The sequence below is a fragment of the Anas platyrhynchos genome, chromosome 15, assembly GCF_047663525.1.
Source record: "Anas platyrhynchos isolate ZD024472 breed Pekin duck chromosome 15, IASCAAS_PekinDuck_T2T, whole genome shotgun sequence".
NCBI lineage: Eukaryota > Metazoa > Chordata > Aves > Anseriformes > Anatidae > Anas > Anas platyrhynchos.
The window spans coordinates 6,704,497-6,728,072 of NC_092601.1; the positions used below are offsets into that span (position 1 = coordinate 6,704,497).

Sequence of the window (23,576 nt, forward strand, 5' to 3'; positions counted from 1 at the left end):
TGGAGTTAGGGAACTCATTCGGCTTTAAAAATGTGGAGGAAGAGGGTTTGGTTTTACTTGTCTTCAGAATTACTTTTTAAAGTTGTTACTCAGCCATGTCAGACAGGTTGCTGTGCCTGGATGGCACATCTTGACCCGAAGGAATAGGAATTTTGTGAGATGACTAAAGATTTGTGAAACTGATGATCACTTTTTGTCCAAGTTTAGCTATCTAAACATTAGCATTCCCACTTGAGCTAATTCTCTGAGTTTTCTTTATAATTGCAGGGGCAAGAGCAATTTTCAGAGGGCCTCTCATCCCCCTTTCTTGGAGCAATTCCCCAGAACCCAATTGCAAATTTTGGACCCTTCAGTGTGTAGCTGGCTGGGGTCCCCTGCAGGCTGCAGTGTGAGTCTCAGGCATGGTTTCTGTGGGGCACTTTTTTCCTCTCCCTGTCAGGAGAGCTCTGCTTAGGCTGAAACCTGTGCCCTGTGGCAGCACCGAGGGGCTCCGCTGTGCCCTACGGGGCCTGGAGCCAGCTGGGCCCAGCTGTGTCCAGCATGGGGCAGCCCCGGCCTCCCCTCGCACAGGCCCCACCGCCAGCACCAAGCCCCGGGCATGCAGTACATGTGTGCTCATAGTCTGTACAAAAAGTGCATTGTACTCCGTGTTCTGCTGACGTGTCAGTTCATGTGCAAAATAAAACTACAAATCAATATAAATTGCCAAATATTCATTAATACCAATGATATGCTTTAGGAGGTCAGGAAGATCTTAAGGGATGACAAATGTGTTGTTTAAATGTGTCAGCGTAACAGTTTTTGATGGTGACGTTGAGGAGGCAACCTGTGGGCAGGCTGTGAGGGGCAGCAGCTTGGCTCCGACCCCATGCCCCGTTCAGGGCCACGGCCCTGTCAGGGCAGCATGTTTGAGGGGGCCGCGTACAGCAGCGGCCCTACTGCTCACCTGCGGCCCCGCGTCCTGACCACTCACTGTGCTTTGCTTTCAGCCCCCTGGCTGCCCTGACTACGCTATGCTATCCTTCATGGGCGGCTTCCACGGCAGGACCATGGGTAAGAAAAGCACTGCCGGCAGCACCTTCCCTCCTCACTCCTGGGGTAAAATTACCACAATATAAAAATGTGATGTCACCCGTTTGTACCATTTTGTATTGGATCAGTCCCTGTTACAAACATGTTACCCAACATGTGTAATTGAGAGCTGTGCACCTGGTTTTCTTTAAACAGGTGAAACCCTCTAGACTAAGCACTGCTGTTCAGATTGATAAAGGTTCCCTTGTCCTTGTGGAATAGTACATATGGAAAGTGATGCTGAAAAGTTACAGCACTCCACTTAAGTTCGACTAAATCTTATTTGTCAATATTTCAGAAAAGAAAAACCTGGAACAATTAAGACAGACTTTTTTTTTTTTTTTCTAAAAGGAAAAGCAGTTAAGAAAGTCCTGGTGTCAGGCAATTTTTCACCTCTTGGTAGCTTTTTTCCTGTATTGTTCCTAGTCAGGTGTTTTTCTAATTCTTGTGTTTCTGGGTTTAGGTTGCTTAGCTACAACTCACTCTAAAGCAATTCACAAACTGGACATTCCATCGCTGGACTGGCCTATTGCTCCATTTCCAAGACTAAAGTATCCTCTGGAAGACTTTGTGAAAGAGAATCAACAGGAAGAAGCCCGTTGTTTAGAGGAGGTAAAAATTCACTGGCAGCTTTCTGTTATTTTGTTTTGAAATGATGAATAGTGTTAGTAGGATTAGCTGCTTTTCACTAAAAGAATGTTTTCAGGGATTGGAACACCATGTGATTAAAACAGCATTCACTGTTGTTTACAGTTAGAAGTTTGTCCTTGCTTTTCAGAAGAACAGCCAGTTTACTGTGAATTAAGGTCTACATGAATTATACTAAAGTGAAATTTCACCTGCTTGTTATATCACAGTGAATTAGCCTGCCAGATTTTGCAGAGGGACATGGACTAAGAGCTCAGTGCATATAATACTCTGCAAAGAGAACCTGTACCAATATTTCATTTTTTTCAGGTTTCCTGTGTTAGCTTTCTTGTGTAGAGCTCTGATCCTGCCTACAGCTGCAGGGAGTGAGTGGGCAGAGATTCAGAGCCTTCCCTAGCACAGGAGAAAGGTGGGCAGAACCGAGTTCAAGGGAGGCAAACTCTCTGCAAGTACCAGAACCATGGGATTCCCTGTTGGGCTTCCAGGGATCTAGGATCTGTCATTTGCAAGGGGTTGTTCTCGAGAGAGGGCTTTGGGGAGCAAGGTATGATGTGCCCTGTGGCTGGAACAGAAACAGTGTGCCATCTAGAATATTCTGACCTCCGAGGAGTGGGCTGTGATGTGCTGAATGGAGCTCAGCAGCACTGCGTGGATGCCTGCACAAAGCTGGATTGGAGAGACTTCTCATTCAAACCTGCATCATAACTTCAGGGAAAACTGAAAGGACAGCAAATTGCTTTCCTGTGTTCGCACCACAATAGCTTATTGGGCTGGAAGGAAAGTGGGATGTAAAAACCAATCCACAAATGCTAAGCCATTATTAAAAAAAAAAAAAAAAAAAAAAAAAAAAACTGAACACTCTCTTGAAAGTCTGTAAATTTGCTTCCTGACTCCCTTTGGAAATCATTACTTTACACAGCCTACACAGGTTGTGGGCCTTGAAAGCTGTAAGTGGTATTTCAAATACAAATGACACTACTAATCACAGCAACTGGCACTACAAGGTTAATTAGAACTTCTCTGAAAGCCCCTTATTAGCAACAGGATTTCTTCACCTCTTCATCTGATTAATTTTAAAGTATCTTAAGTGAGTGATTAGAAAAGGCAAATTTCCCACATAGCATTCATTAATACATTAGATGAGTTTTGTTTTGACACAAAATCTACTTTTTTTTTTTTTTTTTTTTTAATATAGGTTAGGTAGAATGACAGCAGTGGCACAGCAAACTGCAGTGGTTTCAATGGTATTTTCAGCTGAAGTTTGCTGGGCCTTTCACACCATCGTAGACAATTATGCAACTAGTTACAATATGGTTCAGGATATGGTTTAAATTTCATTATTTAGGAACAAGAGGGTAATGTTAAATCCTGGATGAAGTATTTTTGGATTCCTTGTGGTTCCTGACACCTTTATAGCAAGAAATAAATTTGAAGAGTTGACGTGCTGGTGCTGAGGTTTAATAATTCTGGAAAAGAAATGTCAGAAAGGAGAATGTAGCATAAATGTTTGATTTACAGGTGGAAGATCTGATTGTAAAGTACAGGAAAAAGAAGAAGATTGTGGCTGGAATCATTATAGAACCAATACAGTCAGAGGGTGGGGACAATCATGCCTCAGATGACTTCTTCAGAAAGTTACGAGATATTGCCAGAAAGGTAATCAAATATTTCACTGTTCACTCACTGGTAGCTAAACGTGAAATTATTTGTTCCTGTCTCCAGATACTTCCTCTACCACCACTCTGGAGCTTCACAAGCCTCCTCATTAGCAGTTGGGATAGTTACGTGCATGTACTGAGATACTAGCCACTCCTAGAGTCAGCACAGTGGTTTCTCTTACATTCGGTGCACAGTTAGTGGTTTCCTGAGTCCACTAAATTTTCTTTTACTGTCTAAATGACAGAGAAATTGCTCTGACTCATTTACACTGGATTTCATAGTAGTGTTCTTTAAATGATAATGCCAATTTGTAGAGGTGGGTTAAAACAATTTTAGAAGAGGAAGGTTTGGGTAAGGGTAATTTTTGGTTGACATACTTGTTTTTCAGATCTTTTTGCAATTACAAACAAATTGAGTCTGTCTGTAAGTTTCAATGTGTCAATAAAACAATGAAAAGGGCAGATGCCTTGATACTCAGAATGTGAACTTACCTATTTAGAAGCAGTGGCCTTCAGTAAGACAGACTGCTTTTTTCCCCTCAAACATCTGTATCAAAAGCTTTAATGTGTGTTTACAGAGAAAAGAATAAGTAATATTTTGAAAACTCTCTTTGGAAAAGTGCAACTTTTCCCATTGTTAACAGCTGCTCATACAAGGGTGATATCATAAGTAAGGTGAAGTGAAAAGGTTTGTCTTATCTAAAATGTGAATCTGCAAAAAGTACTTGGCAACTGTTTTTAATGACAGTGTCATGATGTAGTTTGATCTTCTTGTCCCGCAGCTTCAACAAAATTGTCCTTCACGTTAAAAAAAAAAAAAAAAAAAAAAAAAGCCAGTTAAAATGAGTAGCTCCTTCAGCAGATTCACCTGAAAATGCTGTTCTCTCGGTATCATTTTAGGTCCCTACGCTGAACATATCATGCTGCTGGTAGTACTTTTGCGCCACAAATGTCTGACTTAGATTGGAAGCTCAGACTTCTCATCTAAAACAAACAAAACTCCTGGAAATGAGGTTCTACTTCCCCTCAGAGGCTTTGACAATGCCACTTAGACTCCTCTTAGATGTTTTTAGGTATCTCTGTGTTAAAAAAATAAAATATATATATATATACACACACACACATATTCATACATACAAAAAAACATGTATTTTGCTTCTGAGTTTAGGTCAAAAATATGTTTCTGTTGCCTTTCTGAAAAAATAGCTGAGTTCCTAATTGTGCAATCTAATGCACAATAAATATGGCAGCATTGGTCTGTGGTTGAGGAGGGGAGATTTGGAGCAGTGAAGGTGGAGGAAGGAGGGATGTTACATGTAATTGACTTGTATTCATTATTTCACTAGGGGAGGTATTTTTGTTTTTGAAGTGTATACTCATGTCCCCTGCTTTTTCCATCTGTCTCCACAGCATGGCTGTGCATTCTTGGTGGATGAGGTGCAGACAGGAGGTGGCTGCACCGGAAAATTCTGGGCCCATGAACATTGGGGCCTGGATGATCCAGCTGATGTGGTAACATTTAGTAAGAAGATGATGACAGGAGGATTTTTCCACAAAGAAGAGTTCAGGCCAAATGCTGTAAGAGTTTTCAATGAAAATCTGAACTTTCTGCTAGTTGGTGCCCCCTTCATTGGGTACCTGTAATGTCCATGGAACAGGCAAGCTTGCTTTCAGTAATGCAGGTTCAGCTAGATGGAGCTGCTATTTCTTAGATACTTGCTTTGTGCTTACATGAGAGTCATCTTTACTTCCTCACGTTTATTCTGATTGCTCTCAGTCACAAAGGTCATAAAGCTGGTGGGAGAGAGTGGAGAGCTGGGTTTAGCCTGCTGAAGTAATCCTCAATAGGAAACCAGCCACAATTTGATTAAAACCGTACCTTTTCCATATGATAAGTTGGTATCTTCAGAGCTTATATGTAAGCATTTTGAATTGTTATCAAGGCTTACTCTTCATCGTAATGTCATTTTATATATAATAAATGAAGAAACTAAATGGGAAAAGATAAAGCTTGAATGCAAAACCAGTATAGATGATACTGGTTTCAACACCATCTACAGCCATGTTTCAATGAGATGTCAGATTAGCAAAATAGAAGGCACTAAATTCATAGCATAAAGCAGTTGTTTGCCCTTTGTTTCTGCTGAGCAGGGCAGCTGTATTTTGCTCTTAGAACAAAAAAGGGGACTTGGTGAGGTTAGTGCATGCTTTTGCTGTACCAGATGTTGCATGACCAGTGTGATGGCTTGCTTTTTTTTATTATAGTGATTTTCCTGTTAACATGTTCCGCAACTCTCTTTCCATCCTTTTTCAAGCCTTATCGGATTTTTAACACCTGGCTTGGAGATCCATCCAAGAACCTTATGCTTGCTGAAGTCATTAAGGTTATTAAAAGAGAAGACCTCCTAAACAATGCAGCCCATGCAGGGAAAGCACTACTGACCGGGCTGCTGGATTTACAGGTAAACATTTTGGAAGGCTTATTGTAGATAAGGGGAAATTTGCTGATCAGTTAGGATCCGACCTCATGCAGTTTTAAACACTGTGGCTGCGCAAACTGTTGTCAGAAAGGGGCAAACAACACAAGGTTGTGTCAGGTGTCCAGACAGTGCGCAATAGCTCCGCTCCCCCAAAACGGAGGAGGCAGCAGGTTCTTCACGTGGCAGAATGCCTGGCAGAGCTTGCCACCTGGTGCCCTCTACTGCAGCAGCTGCCATGCATACATCCTCACCTCTCTTTGCAGGCTCGCTACCCCCATCTTATCAGCAGAGTTAGAGGAAGAGGAACATTCTGTTCATTTGACACTCCAAATGATGCAACTAGAAACAAGTTAATTACAATAGCCAGAAACAAAGGTAAGGCAATTTGTGTGTAGTTTAGCTTCAAAGGACAAACAGGATATGTAATGCTTTAAATTGTCCTGTTTTTGTATGCTGTGTGTACTACACTATCCAAGGACAAAAGTGAATTATAAACAAACTGTGTTTAGGCTTTTCTGGAAATAGATGTATTTTCATGGACATGTAAACCAGTCAGTTGCATGTACATGCACCTTTATCTTTTGGTCTGATATTACTAAAGAGGCCTATGCAGGGCATATATTTCTGGTGTCACTTTAATATTCCTCTGCAGTGAACCTAGGCATGGCTTATGTCTAGAAAAATGAAGTTAACTGTCACACAGGAAAACAACAGGGAAGATGTGGAATTTTATGTAATACCTAATAACAAAATACATTGAGTTGCCTAAAATGGGGCTCTACAACTGCCCGCCCCTTTTACTACACAGGCTGTAGACAAGCCTGTGTTTCAGGAGGGGAACCTCATGCTCTGAAGCCTAGTATCCTCTTTGAATTTAACTGTGGGTCCTGGGTTTGCAGCTGTCAGTTTTTTGCTACTTTCATCTCGTGAAAGAAGCAGGTGTGATGCATCTAACTACTGTGCAGTGAGATTTTAGTCTAAGACATCAGTAACATTTTGTTCTTGAGAACTAAGCCAGCAGAGAGAAAAGTTAGAGCCATTTGCTTCACAGTACACCAACTGATGATGCTCTGTGTGATTGTATGGTTAGGAGTGATTTGGGAAGCTTCTGTTGCCCCTCCCCAGTGATGTAAACATTGCCAAATATTCAGAAAATGCAGTTCTCACAATGGTGGAAATGACTAAAGAAACTCTTCTTGTCTTAGGTGTTGTACTGGGAGGCTGTGGTGACAGATCAATTCGTTTTCGTCCAACGCTGATCTTCAAGGATCACCACGCGCACCTCTTTCTGAACATTTTCAGTGACATCTTAGCAAACTTCAAGTAAAAAGCCGTTCTCTTACACTGAACAACTAACTGATTATGAGATTAGTTTGCATTAATTCATGTCTTCTCCACTTACAAGATAAGTGTAAAGTCATAAACTAAGGGTTGTGTTCTGTCTGTAATGCTGCCCAAGGCAAGCTGCTCCATGCAAACTCGACCCAGGCAGAGTATTGGTACTGGTCACCAGCAGGTACCCGCAGCTGTCCTTCACTGTGCACAGAAGCGGTGGCCCTCCATCCTTGGGTCCTATTAATTGCAGAGTCCTCCATGCATCCATGGCCCTGACTAAGTTGTCTAAATACGACCTGGTACAGTCTGTTTTCACAGATAATCCCAGTAGCTTTACTTGTGTCCGGAAGCAGCAACAAGTACTAAAAGCCACATGCCTGCCATGCAGAAAGTGCTATTCTCTAATGGTAGATAGAACAAAAGAGGTGTTTCAGGGAAAGCTTTGCTTTCCACCACTGCCAAGTACAATATTTTACAGAATAATTTCAAGCTTTACTCCCCTGAAGTCTGCCATACCACCTGGATCATGACACTGCTCTACCTAGCCGTTAGCCTAAACGTACTGCTTGAGAGGCACTGATGCATGCAGCCACATGTGCGGTGCCATGAGTGGAAGTGACGTCCTTCCCTCCTTGTCCTGATTTTAAAACTCTTGACTTCTCTTAGAATTAGAGAAGAGAAAGCTATACTGAGATGTGTGTAATTTGACAAAGCTTAAAGAATTGTGTGAAGCACATTATTTCTATCTCTGTCAGCAATCTCAAATTATTTGGGCTTATTTTACCATTTGCCCATAATATGCCATAAGAGCCATTAATTTAGCTATTACAAGTTCTACATTAATAAGGCTGTTGTAGAACTACAGCAGAATTGCTTGATCTTAGCCATTACCTGACATCAGTGCCACTACAGTGAAGGCCTAGTCCTAACTGCACATTATAATGCAAAGTAGTTGTGTTGTTCTAATAGGTTACTCTTAAGTTATTGATGCTTCAGAGGTCTTCTAGAAAGCCACAAGATGAAAAAGTTGCAACACTTTGTTACTTTTATCCTCTTCAGAGAATTGTTCTGGACATCTCTTTACTATTTGCTTAAGGCTGACTTGAACAAGTTCTGGTGCTTTTTTTTTTCCCTTCTCTTTCTTTGGCTAGCAGGCATCTGACTTTTCCTTAGCAAGTTTAACTTTTGTATTTATGCACCAAAAAAGAGGGACCACTTTTAGACTTTACAGTTGCCCTATCAGCAATTTTTAAGTACATAAGAGACAGAGCAGTTGAAGGATTTATATATGTTTAATAAAGCTGCCAAACTGTGAAAGGTTTCTTACCTGCTCCGGTAAGTTTTAATCATGGTTTTCCCATTTTCCTATTTTTGAGTACTGGTATTGGACAACTCAAGAAAGCTGACTTCTGCTAGCTTAGAAACAATGGGATTTCTATAAACCTCTCTGCAGAACCCAGAATTCTGGTACCAGCTGGTCAGAACCCAGGCAGGTTTTTGAACAGAGGTTGTTGAAATCTGGAGAAAGGACTGGTGGATTGGTGTTCAACAAAACCTCACTGTCATCACTGTCCTCATAAGAGTATTATCATCAAGAGGAAAGTCAAAACAAGAACTGTGTTTGACCACATTCTGGGAATTAGTTCGTTCAACATATCAGTGCAGTAGTTTTAGTAAATGTCTCTAGCAAGTCTTGTACTTCTACAGAAGCAAAGGTCCAGTAATTTGAAGTCTTACCACATCTTCACTTTTATTATGAATACTCTAGGTGTTTTTATAATTTTTACTGACACTCAGTAACTGTATAATTGTGTACAACATATTGATGAAATCATGTTAGAGAATACATAGAGAGCACTGCAGCTGAAGCATATAACGTTAATATTGTTTACAGCATACTGTGGACAGTGCCAAATAAATGTTTAAACAAATACTTAACTACACTTCATGGTGTAACTAGTAACTGCACACAGATTCATAAAAAAAAGACATCTCATGTGTAATCAATATTCTTAAATAAAATATTTATAATTGAAGTTCTTCAAGACTCTGTTTTAAACCTAGCATATGCCTAAACTGAATCACTAGTGCTTATTAAATATATTATTACAAAGATAGACAAACCTCCAGAAAACTTGCTATATGCATGCAATCCACTTGAGTCAACCTGTACTTTGCTGCCATAGTGTTTAAGCCAAGGAAAAATTACTTTCCTTTTGATATTGCTGCACCACTTGGTATTAGCCAAAATTTAAAATAATAAGGGCCCCATTAGGAGAAGTTTAACCTGAGTAAATAGTAAATGATGATTAGCCTGTATGTTATAATGCCAATTTTACTTACCTGCATCTGCTGATCCACCAAGAGAGAGGTTTCAATAGGCCTGAGGAAGAAACAGTGAAAAGAATTCTCCAGACTTTGCTCTTGTGAAGTTTAGCTTATTTGCCATAATTCCGAATGAAGTAATTGCTAGAAGAGTGGTGTAAGGCGTTACCTTGCTTGTAACAGTTACAGAGTTGTAAGTTACAGAGAACACAAACTACATGTTTCATCTTCAGCTTTAATTCAACATAGCTTTTAGTTGTCTTACCTGTTTTCATGTCAGGTAAAATCAGCCTGGGGGTGGGAAGGAGGTCTGCAAATCCAGTAAGTGGAAGGGTATTTGGCAAGGGCACTGTCCATGTTAAAGCATTCCCAAGTGAGCAAACAAATCAAGTGGTGCTCTAGAGGACTGAGTTCCCAGGCTAAACTGTTATCAGTGGTGTAGTAAACAGAAGGTTGTTGAATTCATGTAGTCTAAGATAATTTTTGGCAACATTTACTGCAGTTTTTGGAACTTAAGAGTTACAGAATCGCACCATCATCTAGGTTGGAAGAGACCTCCAAGATAATCTAGTCCAACCTCTGACCTAACACTAACCAGTCCTTCACTAAACCATATCCCTAAGCTCTACATCTAAACGTCTTTTGAAGACTTCCAGGGATGGTGACTCCACCACCTCACTGGGCAGCCTGTTCCAGTGTCTAACAACCCTTTCAGTAAAGAAGTTCTTCCTAACATCCAACCTAAAACTCCCCTGGTGCAACTTAAGCCCATTCCCCCTCATCCTGTCACCAGGCACATGGGAGAACAGGCCAACCCCCACCTCACTACAGCCTCCTTTAAGGTATCTGTAGAGAGCAATAAGGTCACCCCTGAGCCTCCTCTTCTCCAGGCTGAACAAGCCCAGCTCCCTCAGCCGCTCCTCGAAGGACTTGTTCTCCAGGCCCCTCACCAGCTTCGTCGCCCTTCTCTGGACCCGCTCAAGCACCTCGATGTCCTTCTTGTAGCGAGGGGCCCAAAACTGAACACAGTACTCGAGGTGCGGCCTCACCAGAGCCGAGTACAGGGGAACAATCACTTCCCTAGCCCTGCTGGTCACACTGTTTCTTATGCAAGCCAGGATGCCGTTGGCCTTCTCGGCCACCTGAGCACTCTGCTGGCTCATATTCAGCCGACTGTCCACCATCACTCCCAGGTCCTTCTCTGCCTGGCAGCTCTCCAATCATTCCTCTCCCAGCCTGTAGCTCTGCTTGGGGTTATTGCGCCCCAGGTGCAGGACCCGGCACTTGGCCTTGTTGAACTTCATGCAGTTGACCTCAGCCCATCGGTGCAGCCTATCCAGATCCTCCTGCAGAGCTTTCCTACCCTCGAGCAGATCGACACACGCACCTAGCTTGGTGTCATCTGCAAACTTACTGAGGGTGCACTCGATCCCCTCATCCAGATCATCGATAACGATATTAAAGAGGACCGGCCCCAGTACCGAGCCCTGGGGGACACCACTAGTGACCGGCCTCCAACTGGACTTGACTCCGTTAACATGAACAGCAGTGGTGACAGTAGTGATTAAATGTTATACATACAACCTAAAACAAGCATAAACATGAATACACGCAAAGAAGGACAAGTAGCTCCAGATTTCCAGATTATAAAGGTTGCAGTTATTAGGATCTAAATCAAAAAATAAATAAATAAACAAGGGATTGATCATACGCTGTCCCTGTAATTCAGAGCATCATAGCTTAGGGACGTTCTTCCTGTATTTCACTGGGAAATAAGTGTGTGTTAGAGGCTCCTGAAGTGCTGTCCCAGTCTTTAATTTTACATCAGGACTGAACCATCAGCTCGTCTAGCACAATGCACCCCTGTGCTGCCGAGTTTTGTTCACTTCCCCGAGGATGGACTCACAGCCATTGTCCCTGTGTACTCCTAAGCTGGTCAATGCATCATTTCTTTAACAATGACATCAAAATTCGACAGAATTTTTGCAGTATTATACATATTATTTACTGCTTGTTAACGCGTGAGCTTATAACTCCTAGAACAGCAGTGTGACAGCAATACCACGCACACTGTGAAACAGAAGTGATCTGCTCACACCATAAACGAGCTACAAAGACGTTTAATCCATTGGATTGTTCACTACCATTTCTACTTCCCATGCTGAGCACACTCACCAGCAGACGTCACACAGGAAAATGACACAAGGATGTCAGGTTATCAAAGACTTCACAGAAGAATAAGCACAAGGAACAACGCAACAAGCAGAATTATCAGGAATTTGTTATTGTATCACTGAAGTTCTCCAAATATTTCCCTGAACTTCTGTCTGTCTACAACCTGGCCGTATTTAGTCGTGAAGTACAAGGTATCTTTGCTGTTATATCGTTTGAACTGGAGCAGCAGCTCCCCTTGGACATCTCCAGCTTCATCCGAAGTCATCACTGTCTCTATGGGGCAGTAAATGTCATTCCGCTTTCCCCAAAATGTCAAGTGGGCCACTTTGACTGTTCTGCCGGATTCACTCAGGTAGATGAAGCCAATAATTCGTCTGAAAAAATAGCTCATACCGTACAACATCACACCAGCGAAGAAAGCCACGCCGGTTGTATACAGGAGCACAGTCTGGGAAGCCTGGCCCTGCAGGTAGAGGTAGCAGACGGGGGGCACCACAGCCAGGGTGGTCGCGGTCTGCAGCAGCTTCAGCCTCGACAGCGCCCGGCAGTATTTGATCCCCGGGAACCTGTAGACCACTGCGAACTCTTCCGCTGCCTCCGCTACCGCCGCTTGTGGGACCGCAGCGGCCGGAGCCGCCCCGCACAGCCCGGCCGCTGCCACTCGCCGCGGCTCCGGGCGGGCAGCGACGCCCCCGAGCCGCCAGCTCCGCACACACAGCCGGGAGCCAACGACGCGGGGAGGGCGAGCGGCCGCTGCTTCCCCCGTGCTCGCCCGGAGCCCATCCTGGAGGCAGCTCCGCAGGGGCAGCGCTGCGCGGCCGCTGCTCCGAACCCGGCAGAGCCCGGCCTGGAAGGAAACGGCCCCGCGGGTCACCGAGAGCCCCCCCGGGCTGCCCCGCACCCGCCCCGGCCGCGCAGCTCAGCCCCCCGCGGGGCGGGCAGGAGGGGGGCTCGCACCCGCGCCTCCCGCGGCTGAGGGGGGACAAACGCTGCCGTGACACGGCCGGGGCCACGCGGCCCCCCCCCGGCTCGGCCCCGCCGCCCCGCTCCCCCCTGAGCCGAGCGCTGCCCCCTCCCCGCTCACCAGCGCCATGGCACCGCCGCCCGCCGGGAGAGGAGGCGGGGAGGGGAAGGGGAAGGAAGAGAAGGGAAGGGGCGGAGGGGGGCGGGCGGAGAGCTCCCGGCGGCCCCGTGGCGGATTCGCTTCCTGCCGTCCCTCCCGTGCCGCTATGGCGCCGTCGCAGCGCTCCGCGCTCTGCCTCTTCGATGTGGACGGGACCCTCACGGCGCCGCGGCAGGCGAGTGCCCGGGGCCGGGCTGGGCTGGCGGGGCCGCACCCGCCCCGGTACCGGCGGCGGCCCCTGGGGCAGGGCGGGCTGGGCCGGGCTGTGCCGGGCTGTGCCGGGCTGTGCCGGGCTGTGCCGGGCTGCCTCGGCTCCTTGCCGGCCGCGTTCAGTGCCAGAGCCAAAGGCAACACCCGAAAGGCGCCCTCGCTTCTGCTGAAAGCCCTGCGCCGCTGTGCTGGGGTTTAGCGGGCGCTGCAGGGCGCTGACAGACCGAACCGCTTTGTTTTGGCATCTAGAAAATCACGGCTGAGATGGCCGAGTTCCTGCAGAGGCTGCGCCAGAAGGTGAAAGTCGGGGTCGTGGGAGGCTCGGATTTCGAGAAGATCAAGGAGCAGCTCGGCGAGGACGGTGAGGAGGGATGGGGCTGACGCAATCTGGTGCCCGGGGTTGCTCAGGAGGAAGTCCTGAAGGTTAAATGTTAGCCCTGCTCGTCTTCCTCCTTCCTGGCTGTAAACCTTGCCTTTAACACACGCTGCACGCGGTTTATGAGCAGCTGTTGACAGGCATTTACAGCCTGCAGGCAGTGTCTGTGTCCTGCAGGCATTCCCGTATCTTCCTAAGGGATCGCTAGGAACGGTGAAACCCCAACCCCGTGACAGTGCCTGGAAGTCACCCACCTCGCTGGTGCCTTGAGATGTAACTCCGCATTGCACACATGTGTGTGGGCTCCTCCGTCCTAGCTCGTCCCTGGAGGACCTGATGTCGTTAGCAGTGGGGTTACTGCACAGAGATCAATGCTTGCGTTGGTCTTTGAGAGACTCCTGAATGGTCTTTACCTAACTGATGCCACTGATGCCTGTGATGCCTGTGTAAGTCAGAATTTGTTTGGTGTAGGAGTGGTCCCCAGCAAGCCATCTCCTTTTGCATTGCAGCTGGATTCTCACAACTCTGTCATCTCCTGTAGGTTGGTACCACTGAGAAAACAGACCTAAAACAGTACTATTTTATTTGTTGTCTGTCCCGGCTGCGTGCCAAGGTTTTGCAGTATTTGACATATTCAGCCCCTTGCATTTAATGCAAATGAACGTACTTGCAGGAGAAGAAGAGACTTTAAGCAAAAATAGAAATAACTTGACTGAAAGACTTAAATGTGATTTGAGGCGCGTGCTAATCTTGGAGAGAAATCAGTGGTTTTAATCTTGTGCTTGATGTTATGCTGCTGAGTCCTTTACTCTTTATAATCTAATGTTTGCTGCATTTTAACCTGCGTAATATGTAAGACAATTCTACGTGAAGAACATAGGGGAAATTATAAGTTACTATGCTTTTGTTTGGTTGTAGTGGTTGAAAAATTTGACTACGTGTTTCCAGAAAATGGTCTTGTAGCATACAAAGATGGGAAATTCTTCAGCAAGCAGGTAAGTGCGAAATTTCCAGTAAGGGGAAATTTTCTAAACAGGATTTTGCTTTCTTGCTACAGTGCAGTCTTCTATAATCACCCTCATTAAGCCAAAATTTCTGCTATTTCTGTATGCTACTTCTGTAGCAGATCTGTTCGCTCTCTGGTATTCTCAAAAGCACATCTGGAGCCTGGAACATCCGATCGGATAAGAACAGTGAAAATCCTGGAACAGCATTTCCCTCAGCTCAGCCATAGGACACATGGCCAGGCCTCTGCCCCTGGAGTTCCTGTGGAAGCTGGCACTTCCTAGCCTAGGCTGTTAGGCCTTAGGGTTTAGAAAGTTTCTTTTAACTCTAATGTAGATACCTTTTAGTATTCAGAGCATACATTCTGATACACTGTATATGCTAGAAGGCATTCTAAAGGAATAAACAACTGTTCCTAGATCCTTTAGTCACATACCTTGTTTCAACAAGTAATAGTGATGAAACATTTAAGAGATCCAGCTGAAATTGCTGACTTGGAGAGGTGGTTTCCAGTTTATTGCAGTCTCGATCTCCATTCTTCATGCATGGCTACAGCAGCCATTAACTGCAGTTGGCTTTCTAGGTTTGCTCTCTTTGGCAATGTTTCCTTGTAAAGCAGGTACTAGTAGGGAGCATATTAAATGAGTGTTTGTTTTTATGGTTAAAAAACAAAGCAAAACAAAGTAAGCAAAAAGAAAAATGGGATCCTTAAGTTAGTACCATGAGTGCCTCACTTGAGACTTACTTATTGAAGGAATATTTCTTCATGGTATTATCCATATCTGATTATCTAATATCTGTGTTTTCTGTGTGATTTATTTTTGGAATCTCATATTCTGGACCTTCGGTTAAATAGTATTTATTTTGTTAGAACATTCAGGGTCACCTGGGTGAGGACATACTTCAAGATCTAATCAACTACTGCCTGAGTTATATTGCAAAGATAAAACTGCCAAAGAAAAGGTATGTGCATACACGCATCGCGGGATCACCATGTTCTCCATGTTATAGTGTTGAGCATCGGGATGTAAAGCAGACTTCTCAAAAAAAAAATGAGTAATTTGTGGTTTAGGAACACTGTAGATACAAAACAGAGATAAATTCATGCATACAGAGACAAGCTCCCAAGTGGAGCAGGTGAAAATGATTGAAAAGGCTGAAAAAAATCTACAAAATTTGAAATACCGATTGATCACTCATTTGAGAGGGAAGGAAGTTCAATTTTTGAGTAGGAGTATTCCTTGATAAGTCTGGACTTCAGCAGCATAACGCTTTCCAGAGATGAGAAGTATGAATTAAGATCAATTCTGTGTGTTTGTGAGGGTGCAGCTGCTCGAGTCAGTAATGTCTCCCACATGTGAGGCCAGCTAGAAACTCTGCCAATATTCTTTTTTGCTGTTTCACCTAAAAGATGCCAGGCTGGTGTGCTAGTGGCTGAGCGCCTGGTTGGCAGGATGCTCCAGTCACATTTTTAAAACAAATCATGCCTTTAAAAGTTAGTAGTGATGACGTTGAGGTTGCTAGATTCAAATAAAAGTCCAAAAGATTCCCTCATGCCAGTAATGCTGGGTCCTATATTCATTTTATGCATACAATGAGAGCCTGAAGGAGACAGGCTCTCACTGAGCCCCACTGTTCTTAGAAATAAATGAAACCTCATCATGATACTCAGTGTTTTGAACAATTTTTCATCTATTTTCTATCTTGTTAATCACTTCTTTTTCCAGGGGCACTTTTATTGAATTCCGTAACGGGATGTTGAACGTGTCCCCCATTGGAAGAAGCTGCAGCCAGGAAGAACGAATTGAGTTCTATGAACTTGATAAGGTGAGGTACAACTCTTGAAAAATATCCAGCTCTTCTGGAAGAGGCAGTTATAGCCAGGTTATGATTTAAAAAAAAAAAAAAAAAAAAAAAAAAAAGAACCTTCTATACTTTGTCCAGTATTTCATTTTAATTTTTTCAGTGTGTTTTTAACTAATTTCCTTCTCCAGACTTCAGAAAATATATACAGTAGTTAGTTTTATGTTGCAATGGTTAACTGAGATGACTTGCAGAAGAGGTGGGCTTGGCTCATGTTTCTTTTAACCCTATGTCCAGGGTACTGAATATCCTACCTCCACATACGTGTTCCTGAAAAACCCTGTCATAGACAAAACTGTACTTAACTGCAGCACTCTGTAGTATATGCAGCCTCCATCCACTCAAGTCAATAAAACTATTCCTTTTCTCCTTTTCTTCTCAACTCTCCAAGCCTTTTAAAGCAGAACTTAAAAATCAAGATCAAACTATTTGCTCTCATTTATTTTCCTTTGTACACAGCTAAACGTGGGAGGTCAAAATGAATCTGAGCCATGGTATCAGAGTTCTGTTCCCTGCTACACCGTAACAACTGCTTCTGATATGATACAAAAACTGAAATCTACCTCCTTAAAAGCAGTGATTGCCTGTGACTGGGTTAACAGAGCCCGAGGCATTCTGAAAATACCCTTTTGAAATACACGGTGTCAGAAGATTAGCACCATTCTCCCTGTGCCTCAGTCACCCCATCTGCAAAACTGAATTCTGCTGGGAGATGAGGCATACCTCCTTAGCATCCTAAGATTTTCAGATAAAAATGCAAATATCACAGCATGTATGTCAAGTTTTGCTCTTATTTTATACAAGCTGGTAACAGATTAAAATGGAAATGCTCTCAGCACGCTTTCAGTAATACCAGAATGCAGCTCTGTCACACTAGTCCTGATACCCGGAGCTTTGGGTATTTTGAGGGTGGGTTTGGTTTTTTTTGATTGTCTTTTTATTCCTGAGTTAACACGACACATAGCTGATGGTTTTTTTCCCCTCCCCCTTTTTTTTTAAACAGAAGGAACATATAAGAGAGAAATTTGTAGCTGATTTACGAAGAGAATTTGCAGGAAAAGGCCTCACATTTTCTATAGGTATCACATTTGAAATAATTTCATTGAAAACCATTTCATTTAAATTTCATGTAAAACAAATAACATCCCCTCACTGCATGCAGTACAGCTTTTTTTTACTTTTAGGTTTTCATTTGGTGCATTTTAAGTGAAATCAACAAAGAATGTCATTGCCTGTCATCAATTTGTTATCTTTCAATGTTAGTTGTGTTAGTTGAGCAGATTCTCCTCATTTTAAAATGTGTTGCTCATCAATTTTGATCAGAAATACATCAGTACTATTTCAGTAGTCCGTGGTTCTTTAGTTCTATAGCTGTGTTGAGTGGGAGGAAGGAGAGGAAAAAAATCCAAAAGCAAGTGCAAACAAAAAAAAAAGTGATAATAAGGTGGACTTAATTTTCCTATATTTCTTCTTTTTTCCCTTCCCCCATACTATATTACAAAAATTTTGCCTTTCACTTTTTTAAATCATTTTTTCAAATCAATAAAAGACATATGGGTTATGTTATTGATATAGTGTTAAATCACTAATGCAGAAGTGAACTGCTCTCCTAAAGCATGCTGTAAATACCTTTTTGACACTCACTTCAATGGGGAAATACACTTATATATTGATAAAGTCCATAGATTTGGAACTGGGACATTTTGTCCTAGTCCTTGACATTGCAAAAAGAAAAATCTAAGATCTAATCTCAGTGCAGCATTGGTAGTAGTAAAGTAAAAAATGTTGCCCTGATAGTCAGTGACCTGTTAGGTTGAGTTCTTCCTTTTCCTATTTAGAAAGCCTTAAAAAGCTTTTGCGTAGAGACAGAAAAATCTCAGTATGAAGCAATCTCTCTGATTCGGACACTGTAAGTCAAAAGTCAAAAGATTAAATGTAACTTTAAAATAAATAAATAAATAAAAAAAACTCAATTTGTTCTAGAGAAGTCAATGGTGTTTGAGAAGTTGCCAAGACTTCTATAAAATACTTTGTGAAAATTCCAGGGTCTCGTAGCATTTCTGTAAAGTTTCTTCTACTAAAAATGTTATTCAGTTTTGTTCTTCCTCACTGTCTCCTAACAACTCTGTTCTTATAATAAAGATTGCTTGGTTCACGTCTATCCTAGGAGGCCAGATAAGCTTCGATGTGTTCCCAGATGGCTGGGATAAGAGGTACTGCTTAGGAATCATCGCCAAAGACGGATACGAGACAATTTATTTCTTTGGAGATAAGACTATGCCAGTGAGTATATTGTTTTGTATATGCATTTCGAGAAGCTATTTTAAACTGCAAGGACTGTAGGTTCTAATCACTTGCCTTACACCTGACAAGAACTGAATTCAGAATCTGTACGTCAACGTGGGCCTGTGCTTAACTGGCTGCGCAGTACCGGTCAGCATAATGCTGGGAGATAGCTACGAGCATAGGTTTTTCCTGTTTTCTGAAGTGAGCAGAGTGTGCTTAACAGAGTTAGTACTGGAATGCACAAGAAAATATTGCACAAGAAAAGGATTAGTTCTGTACGAACTTACAATTTTATAAGTTACAAAGAATGTTGTAGTTTTATAAAGTTAGAAAAGCCAAGCTTTGATAAGAAAAATACAGGCTTTGTATTAAGTCGTCCCACCCCACTTGACACCAGCTGCAAAAGTAATCAGCTTTCCCTCTGGTGTAGGGTTTAAAATCAGCTGTCCCTAAGCTCTATAGTTGCCAGTGCAGCATTTTCAGGTGTGAAGTAGCAGGAGTTGCTGTTTTCTCACTATGCAGCAGCGTGGCAAGCAATGTACAAAAATTAGATACCGCTTCTGGTAGCATGAAGCTGCTGCTCTCGGGGATCTCTGCTCACGCAGGTGGTAGCGCCTTTGGCAGCACCTCAGCCAGCTGTGAAAGAGCTTTTTGTCACTCTCCTGTGACTAGAAGCCAGTTACAAATGCCACATCAGAGCAGTAGTTAGCAAGGCCAATGTGCTGCAGTAGCAAAGGATCAACAATGTTAACAGTCATGTAGCTAAAAAGGAAGGAAAGCAAGCTGGAAGGAAGAGGATAACGCAAGTAAGTTATAAATATCTGTTCTGGAACAAGCTTTACACCTGGATAAGTAAACAATTTTAAAACAATTTTAAAAAGTTGATACTGGTTTGCTATACAAAACTAAAACCCTGGCTAAACTTAGACTGCGAGTTCTACTCTTTCCTTGCCAACTCTAATGTGTGGGTAAGGAAGTTCTCATGCAGGTGTTTGAGATGTTCTGCAGAAGTTTCAGCACAGGAGTGGTATAAACATGTTATGCAAAAAAAAAACAAACAAAAAAAAAACACAAAATAGTGGTTTGCAGTTTGTTTTTAAAGCTTTCTGGTAGATGATATCTCAGGCAAGACTTCTGGCCCTCAGTTTACAAGAATGGCCATCTCTTTTGGAAATTGACCTGAAGGGATCTTCTTTGTTGTTGTTTGAAACCTCAAATAAAATTTTCCTGCAAATTGTTTAGTTATGCTACTTGCTCTTATGTTTCCAAAAAGAAATTGGGCTACTGCTGAGTGCTTGCTAAGTGAGGAAAGACTGATTCTTTCCTCAGCATCCTCTCCCCAGTAACCGGTTCCAAATGTAGCGGCCCCTGCAGAGCTAGCAGGATCAGAGCACTGCAGCAGTAACCTGACTGCTTTAGTACCAGGCACTAGTTAAATCAGACCTACATTTCAGTTTAACATTTCAGTTTGTTTAAGGTAGCTATTTTAAAGTTGTCCTCGTTGTCATTCATTAGCAAGCTGTTAAGTCGGCGTGTGATTCAGTCTTTTCAGCATTGTCTTTATGTGCTCCTGTTCCACCCTAAGGCTGTGTATATGTTAAGTAAATAATGTTAAAAACTCTTCTGCTTCTTTCCTTTTCTCTTTTCAGGGAGGGAATGACTATGAAATTTTCACAGACTCCAGAACCCAAGGCCACAGTGTCACATCCCCACAGGATACAAGAAGAATCTGTGAAGAGCTATTTTTTAAGTAAAAGACTTTCTTTTAGACTTCATGTTTACAAAACAGTTAAGACAGCTTAATAACTCAAAACATCTTCATTTTATAATATATTTTTCACAACTGGTCATAAATAACAAGTGCTTTGCAGGTCCAAAGGGAAGTGTTTTAACTGAAGCGAACCTTTCCAACCAGTACAGTACAGCTCATTTAGGACCATCCTTTCATGGTTTCCATTGGCAAAAATACTTTTTGGTTAGTTGTGACTTTATTCTTCTTATTTGATTTTGTTCCAGTCAGGCCAAAAGGGTTTATTGTGTCTCATGTGTTTTCCTGTGAAGTGTTACTTCGGGAACAGTAACTAATTTCACTTAAACAACTCGGTGTTTCTGGTCAGAGTAACCTGCACCTACACTAGCATCAGCACAGTCTCCACAGGCATGGACCAACTACTAGCTTGGACTGCAAGCGAGGACACTATGCTTAGGAATAGCAGAAATTGACTCTTTGCTGCTTTTGTGCTTAATGTTACAGGAGTCTAAGACATGAAAAGGTGATAAACCTTTATGTTAATGCATTGTCTGACATACTCTTGGTAGTATAAAATACTTTATACATCTGTGCAGGGGGAAAGGAAGAACCGTGGCGTTCTATTTTTCATCACTTGGGTTTAAAAAAAAAAAAAAAAAGGGAAAAAACTAAAAATCCTTAGCTAATTAATTACTTTCACTCCGTCCTCTCTCCCAAAGTAATCTGTCTGCTGTCGATTAATAGCCTTAAAATTGGCCCATAAGGCATTATACCTAGTTTTGTCTTTGAAGCTGCTATTTAAGAAAACAAACATTTTGATTTATTTTTAAATATTTCCTTGTGCTATGAAAACATGAATTATAAGACACTTAGGATTTTCTTGTTTAAAACTGGAAGATGAGTAAAAGATAGGTTTGGGGTTTTTTCTGGGGCTGGAAAGGCAGAACTGAGCCAGAAGTCCCTGACCTCATACATGTTCTGGTCAGACGGCGTGCTGAGTCTACTCCCATGGGACTAGCCGGGGCTAGTTACCTCCTCAGGACAGCAGCTTGCTGTACCAAGGCACAGCATGGTTAACGGTACCTATACTTTTTGCAGATGTTTTTAACTCTGCAGTAGAGAAAAAAAAAAAAACAATTGTCACTAAAGCAACTTGAGCACAGTAGCAAAATACAGTTTTCTCACTAATTACATTTCTGATTTTCCTGGGAGACTTTATGAGTAGTTAAGATTTTTAGTGCTACGATAAAATAAATGACATAAGATGTTTCAATTAAAATTCAATTTGAAGTATGACAATCAGTGTAACTGTTAATACTACTTTTCTCATCTGGAATTAGGAAAGTAATCTCTTGTGTGAACAGTTTGATTTAGAAAAGGAGAATAAAAATCTTTTTATCATGGAAAAAAAATTAACCATTTGTCATTTTGGCAAATAAAATATTTTAAGCAGATCTGTTGTATATTGCTTGTCTGTACAATTAAATGACTAAATCGGATCCTTTGCATGTCAGGTTTGCATGATACTGAACAGTTAAAAAAAAAAGTGTACAAAATAAAATCCCCACAGGGATGAGGAAGGGAATGTGTGATGCCCTTCTCAGAAAACATCTAGCCTTCTAACACACTTTTCACATGCACACTTCCCTAGGGTAATTCAGCCTCAACCATTTTAATGGAAGCAGATCCTGGACCAGACCCAATTGTAGTGCAAGAAGAGACTTTAAAGAGGACCAGAGTCTATTTGCTGCTTTGTATGTACACAAATGTGGTGCAACTAATTATTGAGTCACTGCACCGTTGTTCCTTATTGTAGCAAAAACCTGTGCAAGACCAACACCATCTTTGTTTTCTACCTCAATGATGATCGTCTGTGCACATGCCTTCATAGCAGTTACCTTGCTAGTCCTGTGCAGCCATTGCCAGTAGGTAAGGTTACCGTCAGCCTCTTGTACTGCCAGCTGAGAAGCACCCAATCTATCACTCAGGAGGAGGAAAAAAGAAAAAAAAAATCCATAGTCCCTTGCTTCTAGTGTGCTTTCTCTAGTGTGAGCTTATAGCGCTAGGAAATGCACAATTATTCCCACTTTTGGCAGCAGCTCCTTGGGTTCCAGCCCCAGAAACCTGTCTAAAGCTTTGCTGCAGCATTTTTGGCTGCTGACTGCTTTGTTTTGGGAGCACCTTCTGCAGTGTTCTAGCATTGATCCCCCAGGGTTCAGTCAATGCAGCCAGGCTATCCTCTAATGTATGCTAATACAAATAATAGCTAATATTAAATACTATATAAAGATGTATTTGCAGAAATAGTAGTGTATATTATAGGATAACAGATTACACAGCCAGAAAACTTGCTAACTTCCTCCCTAACGCTTCTGGTAACACCTGATCATACCAGTCTGCATGTGCTGGCACCTCCTCTGTCTTTAATGCTAATTGTCCTCAATACAGATTATGCAGAGAGCAGACTGAAGACATAAATTAAAGCATTATAATGGTCGCATTTATTGTAAAGAAAGCAACGTGTGATATTCCACAAGTTAGTGTTAAACCCACCATTAGTTAGTCATGTTGTCAGAAAACAAAACAACAACAAAAAAACAAAACAGCACTGCAGGCTCAGCCTTAATATACACTATAGTGTAATAAAGGCACAGCTTAAAGTAACCCAAGCCATCACAGCAGCTGCTAACCCTCATGGAGCTGAGCGCTCCGAGGTCAGCCCTTGGAACAGCTCATCTGCTGGGAAAGAGTCTTGAGACATTTCATGACAGCAAGTGCCTATTGTTAAAACTGCAAAGAGGCAACTGAAGTGACACTGTCATGTAACTGACAGAAGAGTAGCATGCCATCTTTTTCGATTTTTATTCTTTTTTTTTTATTATTATTTGCAAAGTCAATAAAAATCCACTGGTAGGAAACAAAAGGGAAAGATGCTTCATTTGGAAAAAGGTACGGAAGGCAAATGGGAGCAGTATAGTTGCACATCAACTACAGGAAATCTTGCAGGCAGAGCAGAGCATCAGGGCAAGGGTGACCATTATCACATCATACCAAGCAAGTCTTCCAAGGAAACATGGCTGCAGAATCTACGTTGCCCAGGCAGCTGAGCCTGTTAAGTAACTTGCACAGTATACACTGAGCTAAACAGCGTATCATAAAATCATATAACTTGCTTTGCAGAAGTACAATTATTTTGTCTGTCGAGTGACAAACCCTAGCAGACATTCATCATCTATATGCAATCAAGAAGGTAAGCTTCAGATTTGTATAA

At 42.4% G+C, this 23,576-nt stretch overlaps 3 protein-coding genes across 6 annotated transcripts in view; 2 read left to right on the forward strand and 1 right to left on the reverse strand.

Moving 5' to 3' along the window:
• Positions 1 to 9,228, forward strand: part of ABAT (4-aminobutyrate aminotransferase) — a 58,399-nt gene extending 49,171 nt beyond the window's left edge. For all 3 annotated transcript variants that reach the window (XM_027469495.3, XM_027469496.3, XM_005009139.6), the window contains exons 10-16: positions 990 to 1,053; positions 1,535 to 1,683; positions 3,238 to 3,375; positions 4,788 to 4,955; positions 5,693 to 5,839; positions 6,121 to 6,232; positions 7,063 to 9,228. In XM_027469495.3, coding sequence (XP_027325296.1) covers positions 990 to 1,053; positions 1,535 to 1,683; positions 3,238 to 3,375; positions 4,788 to 4,955; positions 5,693 to 5,839; positions 6,121 to 6,232; positions 7,063 to 7,184 — 900 coding nt within the window. In that variant the 3' untranslated portion in view covers positions 7,185 to 9,228. The remainder of the gene's footprint in view (positions 1 to 989; positions 1,054 to 1,534; positions 1,684 to 3,237; positions 3,376 to 4,787; positions 4,956 to 5,692; positions 5,840 to 6,120; positions 6,233 to 7,062) is intronic.
• A 2,391-nt stretch (positions 9,229 to 11,619) lies between these two features.
• TMEM186 (transmembrane protein 186) lies at positions 11,620 to 12,896 on the reverse strand. The gene is made up of 2 exons (XM_027469498.3): positions 12,777 to 12,896; positions 11,620 to 12,539 (listed from the first exon to the last, which is right to left on the reverse strand). Exons 1-2 carry the CDS (start codon positions 12,783 to 12,785, stop codon positions 11,808 to 11,810), a joined length of 741 nt encoding a protein of 246 aa, XP_027325299.3. The 5' UTR covers positions 12,786 to 12,896; the 3' UTR covers positions 11,620 to 11,807.
• On the forward strand, positions 12,855 to 21,759 carry PMM2 (phosphomannomutase 2). Of its 2 annotated transcripts, XM_027469497.3 has the most exons (8): positions 12,855 to 12,990; positions 13,275 to 13,386; positions 14,320 to 14,396; positions 15,278 to 15,369; positions 16,134 to 16,233; positions 17,273 to 17,348; positions 18,437 to 18,552; positions 20,205 to 21,759. In XM_027469497.3, the coding sequence occupies exons 1-8, from the start codon at positions 12,922 to 12,924 to the stop codon at positions 20,307 to 20,309; spliced, it is 747 nt and encodes a 248-aa protein (XP_027325298.1). In that variant the 5' UTR covers positions 12,855 to 12,921; the 3' UTR covers positions 20,310 to 21,759. The 2 variants fall into 2 exon arrangements, with proteins under 2 accessions (XP_027325298.1, XP_071879736.1); XM_072023635.1 differs by lacking the exons at positions 17,273 to 17,348; positions 18,437 to 18,552; positions 20,205 to 21,759 and adding an exon at positions 16,729 to 17,257.
• The last annotated feature ends 1,817 nt before the right edge of the window (positions 21,760 to 23,576 follow it).

Excerpts from the sequence above, each read along its gene's own strand:
- PMM2 (XM_027469497.3), top strand. The coding sequence starts at position 12,922 with ATGGCGCCGTCGCAGCGCTCCGCGCTCTGCCTCTTCGATGTGGACGGG. Across the intron at positions 13,387-14,319 it reads GGAGCAGCTCGGCGAGGACG|TGGTTGAAAAATTTGACTAC; the intron begins GTGAGGAGGGAT and ends GTTTGGTTGTAG. Across the intron at positions 16,234-17,272 it reads AGTTCTATGAACTTGATAAG|AAGGAACATATAAGAGAGAA; the intron begins GTGAGGTACAAC and ends TTTTTTAAACAG.